Source organism: Grus americana, chromosome 32 (genome assembly GCF_028858705.1).
Source record: "Grus americana isolate bGruAme1 chromosome 32, bGruAme1.mat, whole genome shotgun sequence".
Lineage (NCBI taxonomy): Eukaryota > Metazoa > Chordata > Aves > Gruiformes > Gruidae > Grus > Grus americana.
Window position 1 is genome coordinate 65235 of NC_072883.1, and position 11700 is coordinate 76934.

Genomic DNA, 11700 nt, shown 5'->3' on the forward strand with positions numbered 1-11700 from the left:
TGGGTGGGTGGGGGGGCACCCGTGGGTGTGTGTGTGGGGCACCCGTGGGTGGGGGTGAGGGACACCCCTGGGTGGGGTGTGTGTGTGGCACCTATGGGTGGGGGGGGCGTAGGGTGAGGGGCACCCCCGGGTGGGGGGGTCAGGGGCACCCCCGGGTGGGGGGGTCAGGGGCACCCCCGGGTGTGTGGGGGTGAGGGGCACCCCTGGGTGGGGGGGGTGTGAGTGAGGCCCCCCGGGTGGGGGTGAGGGGCACCCCTGGGTGGGGGGGGTGTGAGTGAGGCCCCCCGGGTGGGGGTGAGGGGCCCCCCCGGGTGGGGGTGAGGGGCACCCCTGGGTGGGGGGGGTGTGGGTGAGGCCCCCCGGGTGGGGGGGGTGTGGGTGAGACCCCCGGGTGGGGGTCAGGGGCCCCCCCCGGGTGGGGGTGAGGGGCACCCCTGGGTGGGGGGGGTGGGTGAGGCCCCCCGGGTGCGCCGGGCTCAGGCGGGCGCGCGGGCGCAGATCCAGTGCTTCTCGGAGGCGCAGCTCGCCGTCTGCACGGCCCCGTCCCGGTCCCCCAGGTAGGCGCAGTCGGCCCCGCCGCGAACCGCGAACCTGCGGCACCCGCCGGCCTCTGCCTCCGGCCCTCCGGCCTTCCTCCCGTCTCCTCCTCCTCCTCCCGCCTCCCTCCCCCTCCTGCAGCCCTCTCTCCATCCCTGCTTCATCCCTCCTCCTCCTCCTCCTCCTCCCCCCCAACCTCGCTCTCCTCCCTCTCTGCATCCCCCCGTGTCCCCCCCATGTCCCCCCATGTCCCCCCGTGTCCCCCCGTGTCTCTCCCCCCCCCATGTCCCCCCATGTCCCCCCGTGTCCCCCCGTGTCTCCCCCCCCCCATGTCCCCCCATGTCCCCCCCGTGTCTCTCCCCCCCGTGTCCCCCCCATGTCCCCCCCATGCCATGTCCCCCCGTGTCCCCCCATGTCCCCCCCGTGTCCCCCCGTGTCCCCCCATGTCCCCCCGTGTCTCTCCCCCCCGTGTCCCCCCCATGTCCCCCCCATGCCGTGTCCCCCCGTGTCCCCCCCATGCCATGTCCCCCCGTGTCCCCCCATGTCCCCCCCGTGTCTCTCCCCCCCCCGTGCCCCCCGTCCCTCACCACGGCTGGGAGTGGGAGCCGTTGGCCCAGCGCCATCGGTGCTGCGGGTCCCTCCAGAGCCCGACCCAGTGGTGGGGGAGCCCCTTGTGCCGGGCCAGCAGCCCCTGGGGACACGGGGGGGGGGGGGGGCACGGGGGCTTTGGTGTGGGGACACGGGGACATGGGGGGGCATGGGGACATGGGGGGACACGGGGGCATTTGGGGACACGGGGACACAGGGACATGGGGGGGACACGGGGGCATTTGGGGACACGGGAACATGGGGGGGCATGGGGACATGGGGGGACACGGGGGCATTTGGGGACACGGGGACACAGGGGGACACGGGGGCATTGGTGTGGGGACAGAGGGACACGGGGGGGCATGGGGACATGGGGACACGGGGGGACATGGGGGTATTGGTACGGGGACATGGGGGGTACGGGGACATGGGGACATGGGGGCACGGGGATGTGGGGACGTTGGTGTGGGGACATGGGGACACCCAGGGACACGGGGGGACATGGGGGCATTTGGGGACACAGGGACACCCAGGGACACGGGGACATGGGGGCATTCGGGGACATGGCGATGTGGGGACACGGGGGGGGCACGGGGATGTTGGTGTGGGGACACGGGGACCCCCAAGGACATGGGGACACGGGGACCCCCGGGGACACAGGGACCCCCCCCCCCAACACCTTCCCGGGACACTTCGGCCCCGACCATCCTCCCAAGTGACCCCCCCCCCCGGGGACACCCCCAAAGCCACCCCCCACCTTGGGTGCCCTCCCAGTGCATTCCATCCCCCCCCGGCACCCTTGGGTGCCCCCACCTTCTCTTCAGGGGTGTCGAGGGAGGTGAGGGACCCCCCCAGATCGCGGCAGCGCCCCAGCCCGCGGCTCCAGTTCCCCTCCTCCTCGGAGAAGAGGTAGCAGCGACCCCCAAAGCCCAACCAGCCCCGGGGGCAGCCGCACCCCCCGGCCCCCGCCGCTGCGCCAAAATCCCCGCCTTTCGCCCCAAAAACCCAGCCGTCACCGGGGGGGGAAGGGGGGGGAGACCCCGCAGATCCCCCCTCCCCTCCCCCAAATGTCACCCCCTGGCCCCAACCCCGGGGATTCACCCCCAGGTCCCCGTCGTCCCCCAAAATGGGGTTTTTTTCCCCCAAATGCGTGTCCTCCCGCTGGGGTTCACCCCCAGGTCCCCGTCGTCCCCCAAAATGGGGTTTTTTCCACTCAAATCCCAGCCCCGCTCACCCACGGGGTGTGTGGCCCATCCCCCGCCCCGGCGTGCCTGGGGTGCCCCCCCCCGTCCCCCATCCCCCCCCGTATTCCCCCTGCGAGTCACCCGTGTCCCCGCTGTCCCCAAACCACCCTTTTTCCACCCAAACCCCCAACCCCGCTCCCCCACGGCGGGGGGGGTCCCCATCACCCATCTCCTCCCCCCCTCCACACCCCCCACCCCCAGCTCCCTGCCCCCCCCCCCCCCATTTTTTCCCCAATTCCACCCCATTTTTGGGGCATTTCCTACCTGCCAGCACGGCGGCGGCGGCGGCAGCACCGGCAACGAGCCCGGCAGCGGCGGCAGCGGCGGCCACCAGGATCCGGCCTGCGGCGGGACGGGCCGTGGCGTCACCCCCCCCCCAAGACACACACCCCCCCCCCCCCGCTCCGGTCCCCACGTCCCCTTTGTTCCCACCACTCGTGACATGAGTTTCACCCAGTCTCAGCCCACCCCCCCCACGTACCCAGCGGCCGACGGCGTTTGCCCCGGCGCCGTCGCACCTCCGGCTCCTCCTGGCGCGTTCCCTCCATGACCTGCGGGAAGGATGATATTTTTGGGGTCATTTCCCTCCTTTCGATCGTTTTCCCTCCCCCCCCCCCCCCCCCCCCCCGCGCTGTCCTCCATTTTGGGTTAAAAAAGTGAGGGAGGGGGGAAAAAAAAAAAAAAAGAACGGAAAGATCCGGAAAATGGAGAGTGGGGGGGGGGGAAAAAAGGGCTGATGGCGGGGGGGTGGGTGGTGGTGGAATTTTTTTTTGTGGGGAAAAAGAAAAAAAAAAGAGGGGATTTGGGTTAAAAAGGGTTTTCTGAAAAAAAAAAAAAAAAAAAAGGATTCACCTGGAAAAATCAAAGACGAAAAAAGGGGAATTTTGTAAAAACGGGGAGGTTTTCTCCCAAAAAGCGGGGTGCTTTTCTGCAGGAAGCGGAATCCTTCCAAAAAACGAGGGAAAGTTTTGCAGAAAGTTGGGTGGGTTTCGGGTTGGTTTTTTTTTTCTTTTTTTTTTTTTTTTCAGATCTTTACCAAAAAGGGAAATATTTCTCTAAAAAAAAGGGGGATTTTTTTCCCCCCAAACTGAGGGATTTTAACCAAAAGCGGGGGGGGGGGGGGGGGTGTGCGCCCCATCTCCATCCCCTCGCACTCGCAGGCAGCGCCCGCCGCCCCCCCCCCCCCCGCCCGGTGGGGTTTTTTTGGGCCAAAACCCCCGTTTGGTCCCAAATCCCTCCCCGCCCCCCCGCCCAACCTCTGCACCTGCCCCCACCCTCCACCCCCCCCGCCCCTAAAATTCCAGTAACTCACCCCAAAACCTCCCCCGAGCCCGAAAAGAACTCAACGCCGCTGCCGACGCCTTCGTCAACGGGGAAACCCCACCCCCAGCACCCACAAACGCCACCGGTTCCCCCCCCCGGACCCCCCCCCCCTCCCGGGGGCCTTGGCCACGGAAGTGGGTCCCTCCCCACCCCCACCCCAATTTTGGGGGGTTCGGAGCCCATCGGGGGCACTTGGATTGGGGGGGGGAGGCACCTTGGAGCCGGCTGTGCCCAGCAACCCCCCCCCATTCCATTTGGGGTGTCGTCCCCCCCCCCCCAAAAAAAGAAGAAATTATTTAAAAAAAAAAACCTCCTTACAAAAAAGAAAAAATCCTTAAAAAAAAGCAAAAATCCTTAAAAAAAAGAAAAAAATCCTTAAAAAAAAGCAAAAATCCTTAAAAAAAAGAAAAAATCCTTAAAAAAAGAAAAAAATCCTTAGAAAAAAAAAGCGAAAATCCTTAAAAAAAGAAAAAATCCTTAAAAAGAAAGCAGAAATCCTTTAAAAAAAGGCAGAAATCCTTAAAAACCCCAAGAAATCCTTAAAAAAAAAAAAGCAGCAAATTGCCAGAAAAACCCCGGCCCCAAACCTCGCCAAATCTCCCTTTTCCGGGGTGAAAACACCCGACGATGCAAAAAGGCCCCAGATGTCCCGACAGAGGGAAGTTCCTGGGCCGGGGGGGAGGGAGGAAAATTTGGGGCTGATTTGGGGAAGTTGCGGTTTTGGGCTTTTTTTTTTTTTTTTTTTTTTGGTGAGCGGGATCTGCAGCTGGCGCTCGTTTTGGGGTAAAAAAAGGGTTTTTTGGGAGGGTCGTTGGCTGGCGTCGCTTGAAATAATTCACACCCCCCCCCCAGCCAAGCCGAGACGTGCAGAGCAGCGGGGCAAAAATAGCAAGAAAGGGTTGAACCCGCTCCCAAAATAGTTGGTTTTTGCCCCAAATGATGTTGCCCCCCCCCCCCGGCACGCGCCGCAGCGGGCGAAGCGCTGGGGGAAACGGTGAATTTTGGGGTGAAACGTTGCGATTCCGGGGGGGGCTGCGTCGTCGGGCGGGGCGCTGCGTTTTGGGGCGAAATGTCGCGATTTGGGGGGCGACGGGCTGCGTCGTCGGGCGGGGCGCTGCGTTTTGGGGCGAAATCAGGCGGTTTTGGGTGAAATGTTGCAACTGAGGGGGAAGGAGCCGGGTTGTTGGGCGAGGTGATGAATTTTGGGGCGAAACGTCGCAGTTTGGGGGGGCCTACGAGCTGCGCCGTTGGGCGAGGCGCTGCATTTTGGGGCGAAACGCTGCAGTTTTGGGGCGAAACGTCGCAGTTTTGGGGCCTACCAGCTGCGCCGTTGGGCGAGGCGCTGCGTTTTTTGGGGCGAAACGCCGACTTCTGGGGGGGGGGAGGAAGGGGGGGGGGGAAACGGTCGTAATTTGGGGGCCCTACGCGCTGCGTCGTCGGGCGAGGTGGCGAATTTTGGGGCGAAACGATGCATTTTTAGGGCCGACAGCTGCTTTTCCGCGGGGGAAGCGGGGTGGCGGTGGCGGGGGGCCGGGAGGATGCTCGTGGCCGACCGCATCCTGCATCCCGCGTCCCGGGGCACCGCGTGTCCCCGTCCCCCCCCCCCCGGGGCGCTGCCGGGAGGTGGGAAAAAACACCCCCCCCCTCCCCGAACCCCCCGATTTTCCAGGAAATGGCGCGTTTGGCCTCAAAACGTCCTTCGAAACCGGCCCCCGGGTGAGTTTTGGGGCTGGATTTGCTCATCTGGAGGATGCTCCCGAAATGAGGGTGCGATCGTGGGTTGATTATTTTTTTTTTTTTTTTTTTTGGCGGGGGGGAACATGGACGGGACGACGGCACGAAGCGCCGGGTGGGAAAACCCATCGGGTTTTGGAATGAATTTGGGGGGATTTTTGCAATTTTTGGTGCCATCGGGGTCGAGCCGTCCCGTGGGGGGAAAATCCACCTCGATGAAGCACCTAAAAAAAATGTGAAAAGAAACTTCCCCCCCCCCCCCTTTTCTTTTTTTCCCCTCCCCTTAAAAAAGCAGAATCTGGCCCGAGGGAAAACGCCGCCGCTGCCCGCTCCTCTCCGAGCACTTTTTTGGGGTAAATATTCCCCAAATTGGTCACAGGGAAGGGGGGGGACACGACACGACGTGGTTTGGGGTTACTTCTTGTTTGCAAATTCCTTCTCGGCCGCTTTCCGTCGAGCGGTTCCTCCTGGAGGTTTCCAAACCCTTAAAAAAAAAAAAAAAAAAGGAGTTTTGGGGTTTTTTTCCCTTAAAAATTAAGGGGTTTTGGTTTTCCCAAAGGATTTGGAATTCCCGGCGGATTCACCCGAGGTTTTTGCATGGAAGAGATGGGGGTTGGGGTTCGCAAGGATGCACGGCCAATTCGCAGGGATCCGGGATGGATTCGCAGGGATCCGGGATGGATTCGCAGGGAAGCACCGCGGATTTGCAAGGATCCGGCGTGAATTTGCAAGGATCAGCCCGGATTTGCAAGGATGCAATACAGATTTGCAGGGATCCAGCCCGAATTTGCCGGGATTCAGCTCCAAATTTGCAAGGATCCAGCTCAAATTTGCAAGGATCCAGCCCAAATTTGCAGGGAGCCAGCTCAGATTTGCAAGGATCCAGCTCAAATCCGCAAGGATCCGGTGCAGATTTGCAGGGATCCAACCCGAATTTGCAAGAATCCAGTGCAGATTTGCCAGGATCCGGCCCAAATTTGCAAGGAGCCAGCTCAAATTTGCAAGGATTCAGCTCAGATTTGCAAGGATCCGGTGCAGGTTTGCAGGGATGCAATGTGCCTTCGCAAGGATCCGGCCCAAATTTGCCAGGATCCGGCCCAAATTTGCAAGGATCCAGCTCAAATTTGCAGGGATGCAACGTGCCTTTACAAGGGTCCAACCCAAATTTGCAAGGATTCAGCTCAAATCCGCAAGGATCCAACTCAAAATTTGCAAGGATCCAACCCAAATTTGCAAGGATCCAACCCAAATTTGCCAGGATCCAACCCAAATTTGCCAGGATCCGGTGCAGATTTCCCGGGATCCACCCCAAATTTGCAGGGATCCAGCTCAGTTTTGCCGGGATCCACCCCAAATTTACCGGGATCCACCCGCACCCAGCACCCGCACCCCAGCTCAGCCCCGGGTGGGGGGGGGCGTCACCCCGCGGCGCCACCCAAGGATTTTGGGGGGGGGGGGGGGGGATCCACCGGTCCCCCCACGATCGCCCCGACGCTTCGAAGCGCCGTTTCCGGAGCTCTCGGCATCCGATCGCGGCCGCGCGTTTCCGGCGGGGGCGGCTCGGGGCTCCGGGGTGGAAAAAGCGCAGCGGAGGTGCCGGGGCCCGCGCCGCTTCCCACCCGCGGCCCGCGGGATCTGGTGGTTTCGGATCGTTTCCGCTCCCCAAAATGGGGTGGGGGGGGGTGGGGGGGGTGGTTTCCTCCTTTTTATTTTTTTTTTGGGGGGGGGGGGGGTGTTTCTGTGTCCCGCCCCCCCCCCCAGGGCCGCGGTGCACAACCCTCGTACGAGACAGCGGAGAAGCCACAAACATCCATTTTTTTTTTTTTTAATTTATTTTTTTATTTTTTACAATTTTTTTTTTTTTTTTGGGGGGGGGGAAAGGCAAGAAGAAGCCGTCGTGGAGCGGCACCACCTGCGGATTAATTAATATTAATTAAAAAGAGATTAAAAAGCAGCCAAGCGATGCCAGCTCTGAATTGGGGGGGGGGGGAAGAAGCCCCCCGAAATGGGCGATTTGGGGTCAATAACGGGCGATTTCGGGGCATCCGCTGGCCAAGGGGGCAAGATTAACCCAAATCCCCTCAATTAGCCCCAAATTAGCGCTAATTACAACGGGGGGGGGGGTGTGGTGGGGGGTGGTGCCAGCGCCGCGGGTTATTTTTGGGGTGAATTCAGGCGGGTTTGGGATCATTGGGGGGGTGGGGGTGGCCAGGAGCTGCCGAGGTCACGTGGCCCAGGGCCCCCCCCCCCCCCCCCCCCCAAGTGCCCTTGGGGACCGCGACCCCGTCCCGGGGGGGGGCAGGGGGAGGTGGGGTGACCTGGGGGGGGGAGACACGGGGTGGTGGGGGGGGGCAAAGGGGGTGGGGGGGTTGGGGGGGGCCCAGCTCACCTCGAGTGTCCCCAGGGACCCCCCGAGCCCCCCCGTGTCCCCCCCCCCCCGCGCAGCCACGGCTCTGGGAGGGGGCGGGGCTGGGGGCGGGGCCAGGACACAGAGGGGGCGTGGCCTGAGCAGGGGCGTGGTCCGAAAGGAGGCGTGGCGTGAGGTGGGCGTGGTCTGGGGGCGTGGCCAGGGCAGCGCCGGGCCCTGACCCAGGGGACAGCGGGGGGGGGGGAGCTATGGGGCAGGAGGGGTCCCTATGGGGCAGGGGGTCCCTATGGGGCAGGGGGTCCCTATGGGGCAGGGGGACCCTATGGGGCGGGGGGGGGTCCCAGTGGGGCAGGGGGTTCCTATGGGGCAGGGGGTCCCTATGGGGCAGAGGGGTCCCAGTGGGGCAGGAGGGGTCCCTATGGGGCAGGGGGTCCCTATGGGGCGGGGGGGGTCCCAGTGGGGCAGGGGGTTCCTATGGGGCAGCACCCACCTTTGCTGCCCCCCCCATCTTTGCACATTCCCCACCTCAACGTTCCCTTTTTCGGTCTTTTTTATTATTATTCCAGTAAATTTGACATTTTCAAGTGTTTTTGAAGACATTTCTCCCCCCCCCCCCCAGCACCCCCAGGGCCGGGGCCGTCCCCGTGGGGCCTGATTCACCCCGTCTCCAGCGAACGTGGGGCTGGGGGGGACGATCCCAGCCCCCCGCCCCCTCGCCCCGCTACCAGGGGCGATTTTGGGGCTAAACCCTCAGGAATCGGGGCACCCGCCAACCCCGCGCCCAGGGCCCACTCACCCTGGGGACATCCCCGTCCCTCTCCCCACGCGGCCCGGGGCAGAGGGGGGTGTCACTGGTGACCGTCCCCGTGGGCTGGGGACAGCGGGGCAGCGTCGGGGGCCGGGCGGGGGCCGTCGGTGCCCTCGGGGTCCCTGTAGAGGTTGGGGGGCGGCGGGGGCGGCGCGGCACCGTAGTGCCGGTGCCGCAGGACGTGGCAGAGCCAGGCCACCAGCTGCCAGTACTCGGCGAAGGTGACGCGTCGGTCCCCGTCGGCGTCCAGCAGCGCAAAGATGGCGGCCACGGCCTGGGGCTGCCCCGTGTCCTGCGGGCAGCGCGTGGGCAGGGGGGGGATGTGGGGGGCGGCCGAGGTTGGGGGGGGACGACACACACACGGGACACCCACCCGGGGAGGGCAGGGACGGGAGGGGACGTGGGGGTGGGTGGGCAGGGGGATGTGGGGCTGGGGACGCGGGGACGCGCGGAGGGACGTCGTGGGGACGTGGGGGGTGTGGGGGGCGTGGGGACACGTGGAGGGATGTGGGGACACGTGGGGGGACGTCATGGGGATGTGGGGGGTGTGGGGACGTGGGGGGTGTGGGGACATCGTGGAGGGATGTGGGGACACGTGGGGACATAGGGGGTGTGGGGACACGTGGATGGATGTGGGGACACGTGGGGGGACGTCGTGGGGGTGAGGGGACGTGGGGGGTGAGGGGATGTGGGGGGTGTGGGGACATCGTGGCCGTGCCCCACGGCCTGGCAGCGAGATGGGGGCTGGGGATGTGGGGACACGTGGCGGGGAGGGGGGGGGGGGCAGCATTAGGGGGTGTGGGGGGACGTGGGGCTGGGGACGCCCTGGGGACACATGGCCCCCCCGGGGACACTCACGGTGAGCTGGTGGCTCAGCTCGTGGCGCAGCAGGCGCTGGAAGCCGGGGGGGTCCAGGCTGGGCTCCTGTCCCCCCCCGCCCCCGGCCCGGGCGTACTGGTAGAAGGTGCCCACCACGGCGTGGAGCCCCCGCTCCAGGGGGGACGGGTCCTGCCCCCCCCCCGGGGAGGGTCCCCCTGCGCCCACAGGGACATGGGGGGGAGGAGATGTTGGGGCGGGGGGGGGACACACCGGCCGTCGAGTGTCCCGACCCCCCCAAGTCCCCGTTCCCCACCCCGTGGTCCCCATTGTCCCCCCACCTCTCCACGTCCCTGGGCCCCCCAGCCCCCCCCATCCCAGTCCCTCCCAGTCCCTCCATATCCCCAGCCCCCCCAGCCCTGGCCCCGTCCCCCCCCCAGACCCCCCACCCCTGTCCCCCCCAGTTCCCCCAGTCCCTCCCAGTCCCATCACTCTCCACATCCCTCCCAGCCCCCCCCCATCCTCCCCAGTCCCCCCCAGTCCCCCCCAGTCCCCCCCAGTCCCCGTACCCTTGTCCCCGTCCCCGCCGAGGGCCGCAGCCGCCTGCCTCTGCCCCATGGCCCCCCCCAGCGCCGAGGGGTCCCTGCAACCAGACACCCCGTTACCGGCCCCCCCCAGCACCCACTGGGCCCAGTGACCCCCCCGCGCTGGTCCCAGCACTCCCCCAGCCCGGGACTGGTGCCAGCACCCAGCCTGAACTGGTCCCAGTCTCCCCTCTGGACTGGTTCCAGCATCTGCCCACCCTGGAGCCCTCCCAGTGTCTGCTCTGGTCCCAGTATCCATCCTAAACTGGTGCCAGCATCTACTCTGAACTGGTCCCAGCATCCACCCTGCCTGACCTGGTCCCTGTGTTCCTCCTGAGCTGGTCCCAGTACCCACTTGTGGCCTGAACTGGTCCCAGTATCCCCCCCCAAACGGACCCCAGCATCCACCCTGCCCCGAACTGGTCCCAGTGCCCGCTCTTGGCCTGAACTGGTCCCCATCTCTCTCCTGAACTGGTCCCGGTGCCCACTCTTGGCCTCAACTGGTCCCGTCATCTCCCTGTTGAACTCCTCCCAGCATCCACCCTTTACTGGTCCCAATACCCACCCCAGTACCCGCTCTGGATCCATCCCAGCGCCCAGCACCAGCCTGAACTGGCCCCAGTATCCATCCTAAACTGGTGCCAGCGCTCAATTCCAGCCTGGAACCGGTCCCAGTACCCACCCATGGCTCTAACTGGTCCCAGCATCCCTCCTGAACTGGTCCCAGCATCCCCCCCTACACTGGTCCAGGGGGGGTCCCTACCTGGGTGGGTGCTGCCGCCGCTGCCTGCCCGCTGCCTGCCCGCTGCCTGCCCGCTGCCTGCACGGTGTCTGGCAGCAGCCGGGCAGGATCCAGGCGTCCAGGCCCCCAGGCGCCGCTGATTCACTGGGCCTGGCCCCCCCCTGCAGCACCCAGACCCCCCCCACCCCCACCCTGCCACCCACAGGGGCCGCACCCAAGGGTGCTGGAGTGTGTGTGGGGGGTGGGCTGAGGGCAGCCCCCCGATACCAAGGTGTGGGGGGATCTGGGGGGTGGGTTTAGAGGGGGGGTGGACAAGATTGGGGTGTGTGGGGGGGGTGTGTGTGTGAGTGCGTGTCCCTGAGGTGGGGGTTGGATTTGGGGGGGCACAGAGTGGATCGAGGGGTGGGGGGATCCTTGGGGGGGCCAGGAATGGATCGGGGGGGTGGGATCCTTTGGGGGCATGGGGGGGGCCGTGGGGAGCCCAGGGAGGAGCGGGGGGGTGGTGGCGATCGGGGGGGCACAGACCCCCGTGGGGGGGGAAAGGACCCACCCGGGGTGCGGGGGGTCACGGGGAAGGGGGGAGGGGCCTGAGGGCGGGGGGGGGGGAGGACACACAGGGTCGGACCTGATTGAGAACCCCACGGGGGTCGCAGCGCGGGGGGGGGGGGGGGCGCCGCGTGGTGCCGGACCTGATTGAAACCTCGGCCCAAGGGGGGCGGGGATCCCGGAGCCCCGCGAGCTCCAGCGTTCTTTTCCCTCAAACCTCCCCAAACCGGGGGGTTATTGCCCCAAAAAAGGCCCCTCCCCCCCCCTCCCCTTCCCCCATCTCCAAGGGTCCCGCTGGGATCTGCGCGATCCCCCCTGAGGGATCCACCGGCCGCTTCCCGGGGGAACGGGGGAGGTCGGGACCGGGACCGGGACCGGGACCCGAGGCGGGGGGGGGGGGGGGGGGGGGG

At 65.6% G+C, this 11700-nt stretch overlaps 2 protein-coding genes across 3 annotated transcripts in view; both read right to left on the reverse strand.

The window, feature by feature from the left end:
* Nucleotides 1-228: 228 nt before the first annotated feature.
* On the reverse strand, nucleotides 229-3755 carry LOC129198371 (C-type lectin domain family 2 member B-like). Of its 2 annotated transcripts, XM_054807640.1 has the most exons (7): nucleotides 3682-3755; nucleotides 2851-2920; nucleotides 2634-2711; nucleotides 1939-2114; nucleotides 1125-1228; nucleotides 441-591; nucleotides 229-337 (listed from the first exon to the last, which is right to left on the reverse strand). In XM_054807640.1, exons 2-6 carry the CDS (start codon nucleotides 2915-2917, stop codon nucleotides 477-479), a joined length of 540 nt encoding a protein of 179 aa, XP_054663615.1. In that variant the 5' UTR covers nucleotides 2918-2920; nucleotides 3682-3755; the 3' UTR covers nucleotides 229-337; nucleotides 441-476. The 2 variants fall into 2 exon arrangements, with proteins under 2 accessions (XP_054663615.1, XP_054663616.1); XM_054807641.1 differs by lacking the exons at nucleotides 229-337; nucleotides 3682-3755 and adding an exon at nucleotides 3222-3346 and having other exon boundaries at nucleotides 452-591.
* A 4652-nt stretch (nucleotides 3756-8407) lies between these two features.
* Nucleotides 8408-11700, reverse strand: part of GTF2H4 (general transcription factor IIH subunit 4) — an 11944-nt gene continuing 8651 nt past the window's right edge. The window contains exons 12-15 of the mRNA XM_054807378.1: nucleotides 10766-10905; nucleotides 9988-10061; nucleotides 9461-9636; nucleotides 8408-8894 (exon numbers count right to left, since the gene is read on the reverse strand). Of these exons, the coding sequence (XP_054663353.1) occupies nucleotides 8643-8894; nucleotides 9461-9636; nucleotides 9988-10061; nucleotides 10766-10905 (642 nt within the window). The 3' untranslated portion in view covers nucleotides 8408-8642. The remainder of the gene's footprint in view (nucleotides 8895-9460; nucleotides 9637-9987; nucleotides 10062-10765; nucleotides 10906-11700) is intronic.

Coding starts and splice junctions, on each gene's coding strand:
- LOC129198371 (XM_054807640.1), bottom strand. CDS start 2,917: ATGGAGGGAACGCGCCAGGAGGAGCCGGAGGTGCGACGGCGCCGGGGC. Junction 2,712..2,850: donor CAAACGCCGTCGGCCGCTGG/GTACGTGGGGGG, acceptor GTCCCGCCGCAG/GCCGGATCCTGGTGGCCGCC. Junction 592..1,124: donor GGCTCCCACTCCCAGCCGTG/GTGAGGGACGGG, acceptor CGGGTGCCGCAG/GTTCGCGGTTCGCGGCGGGG.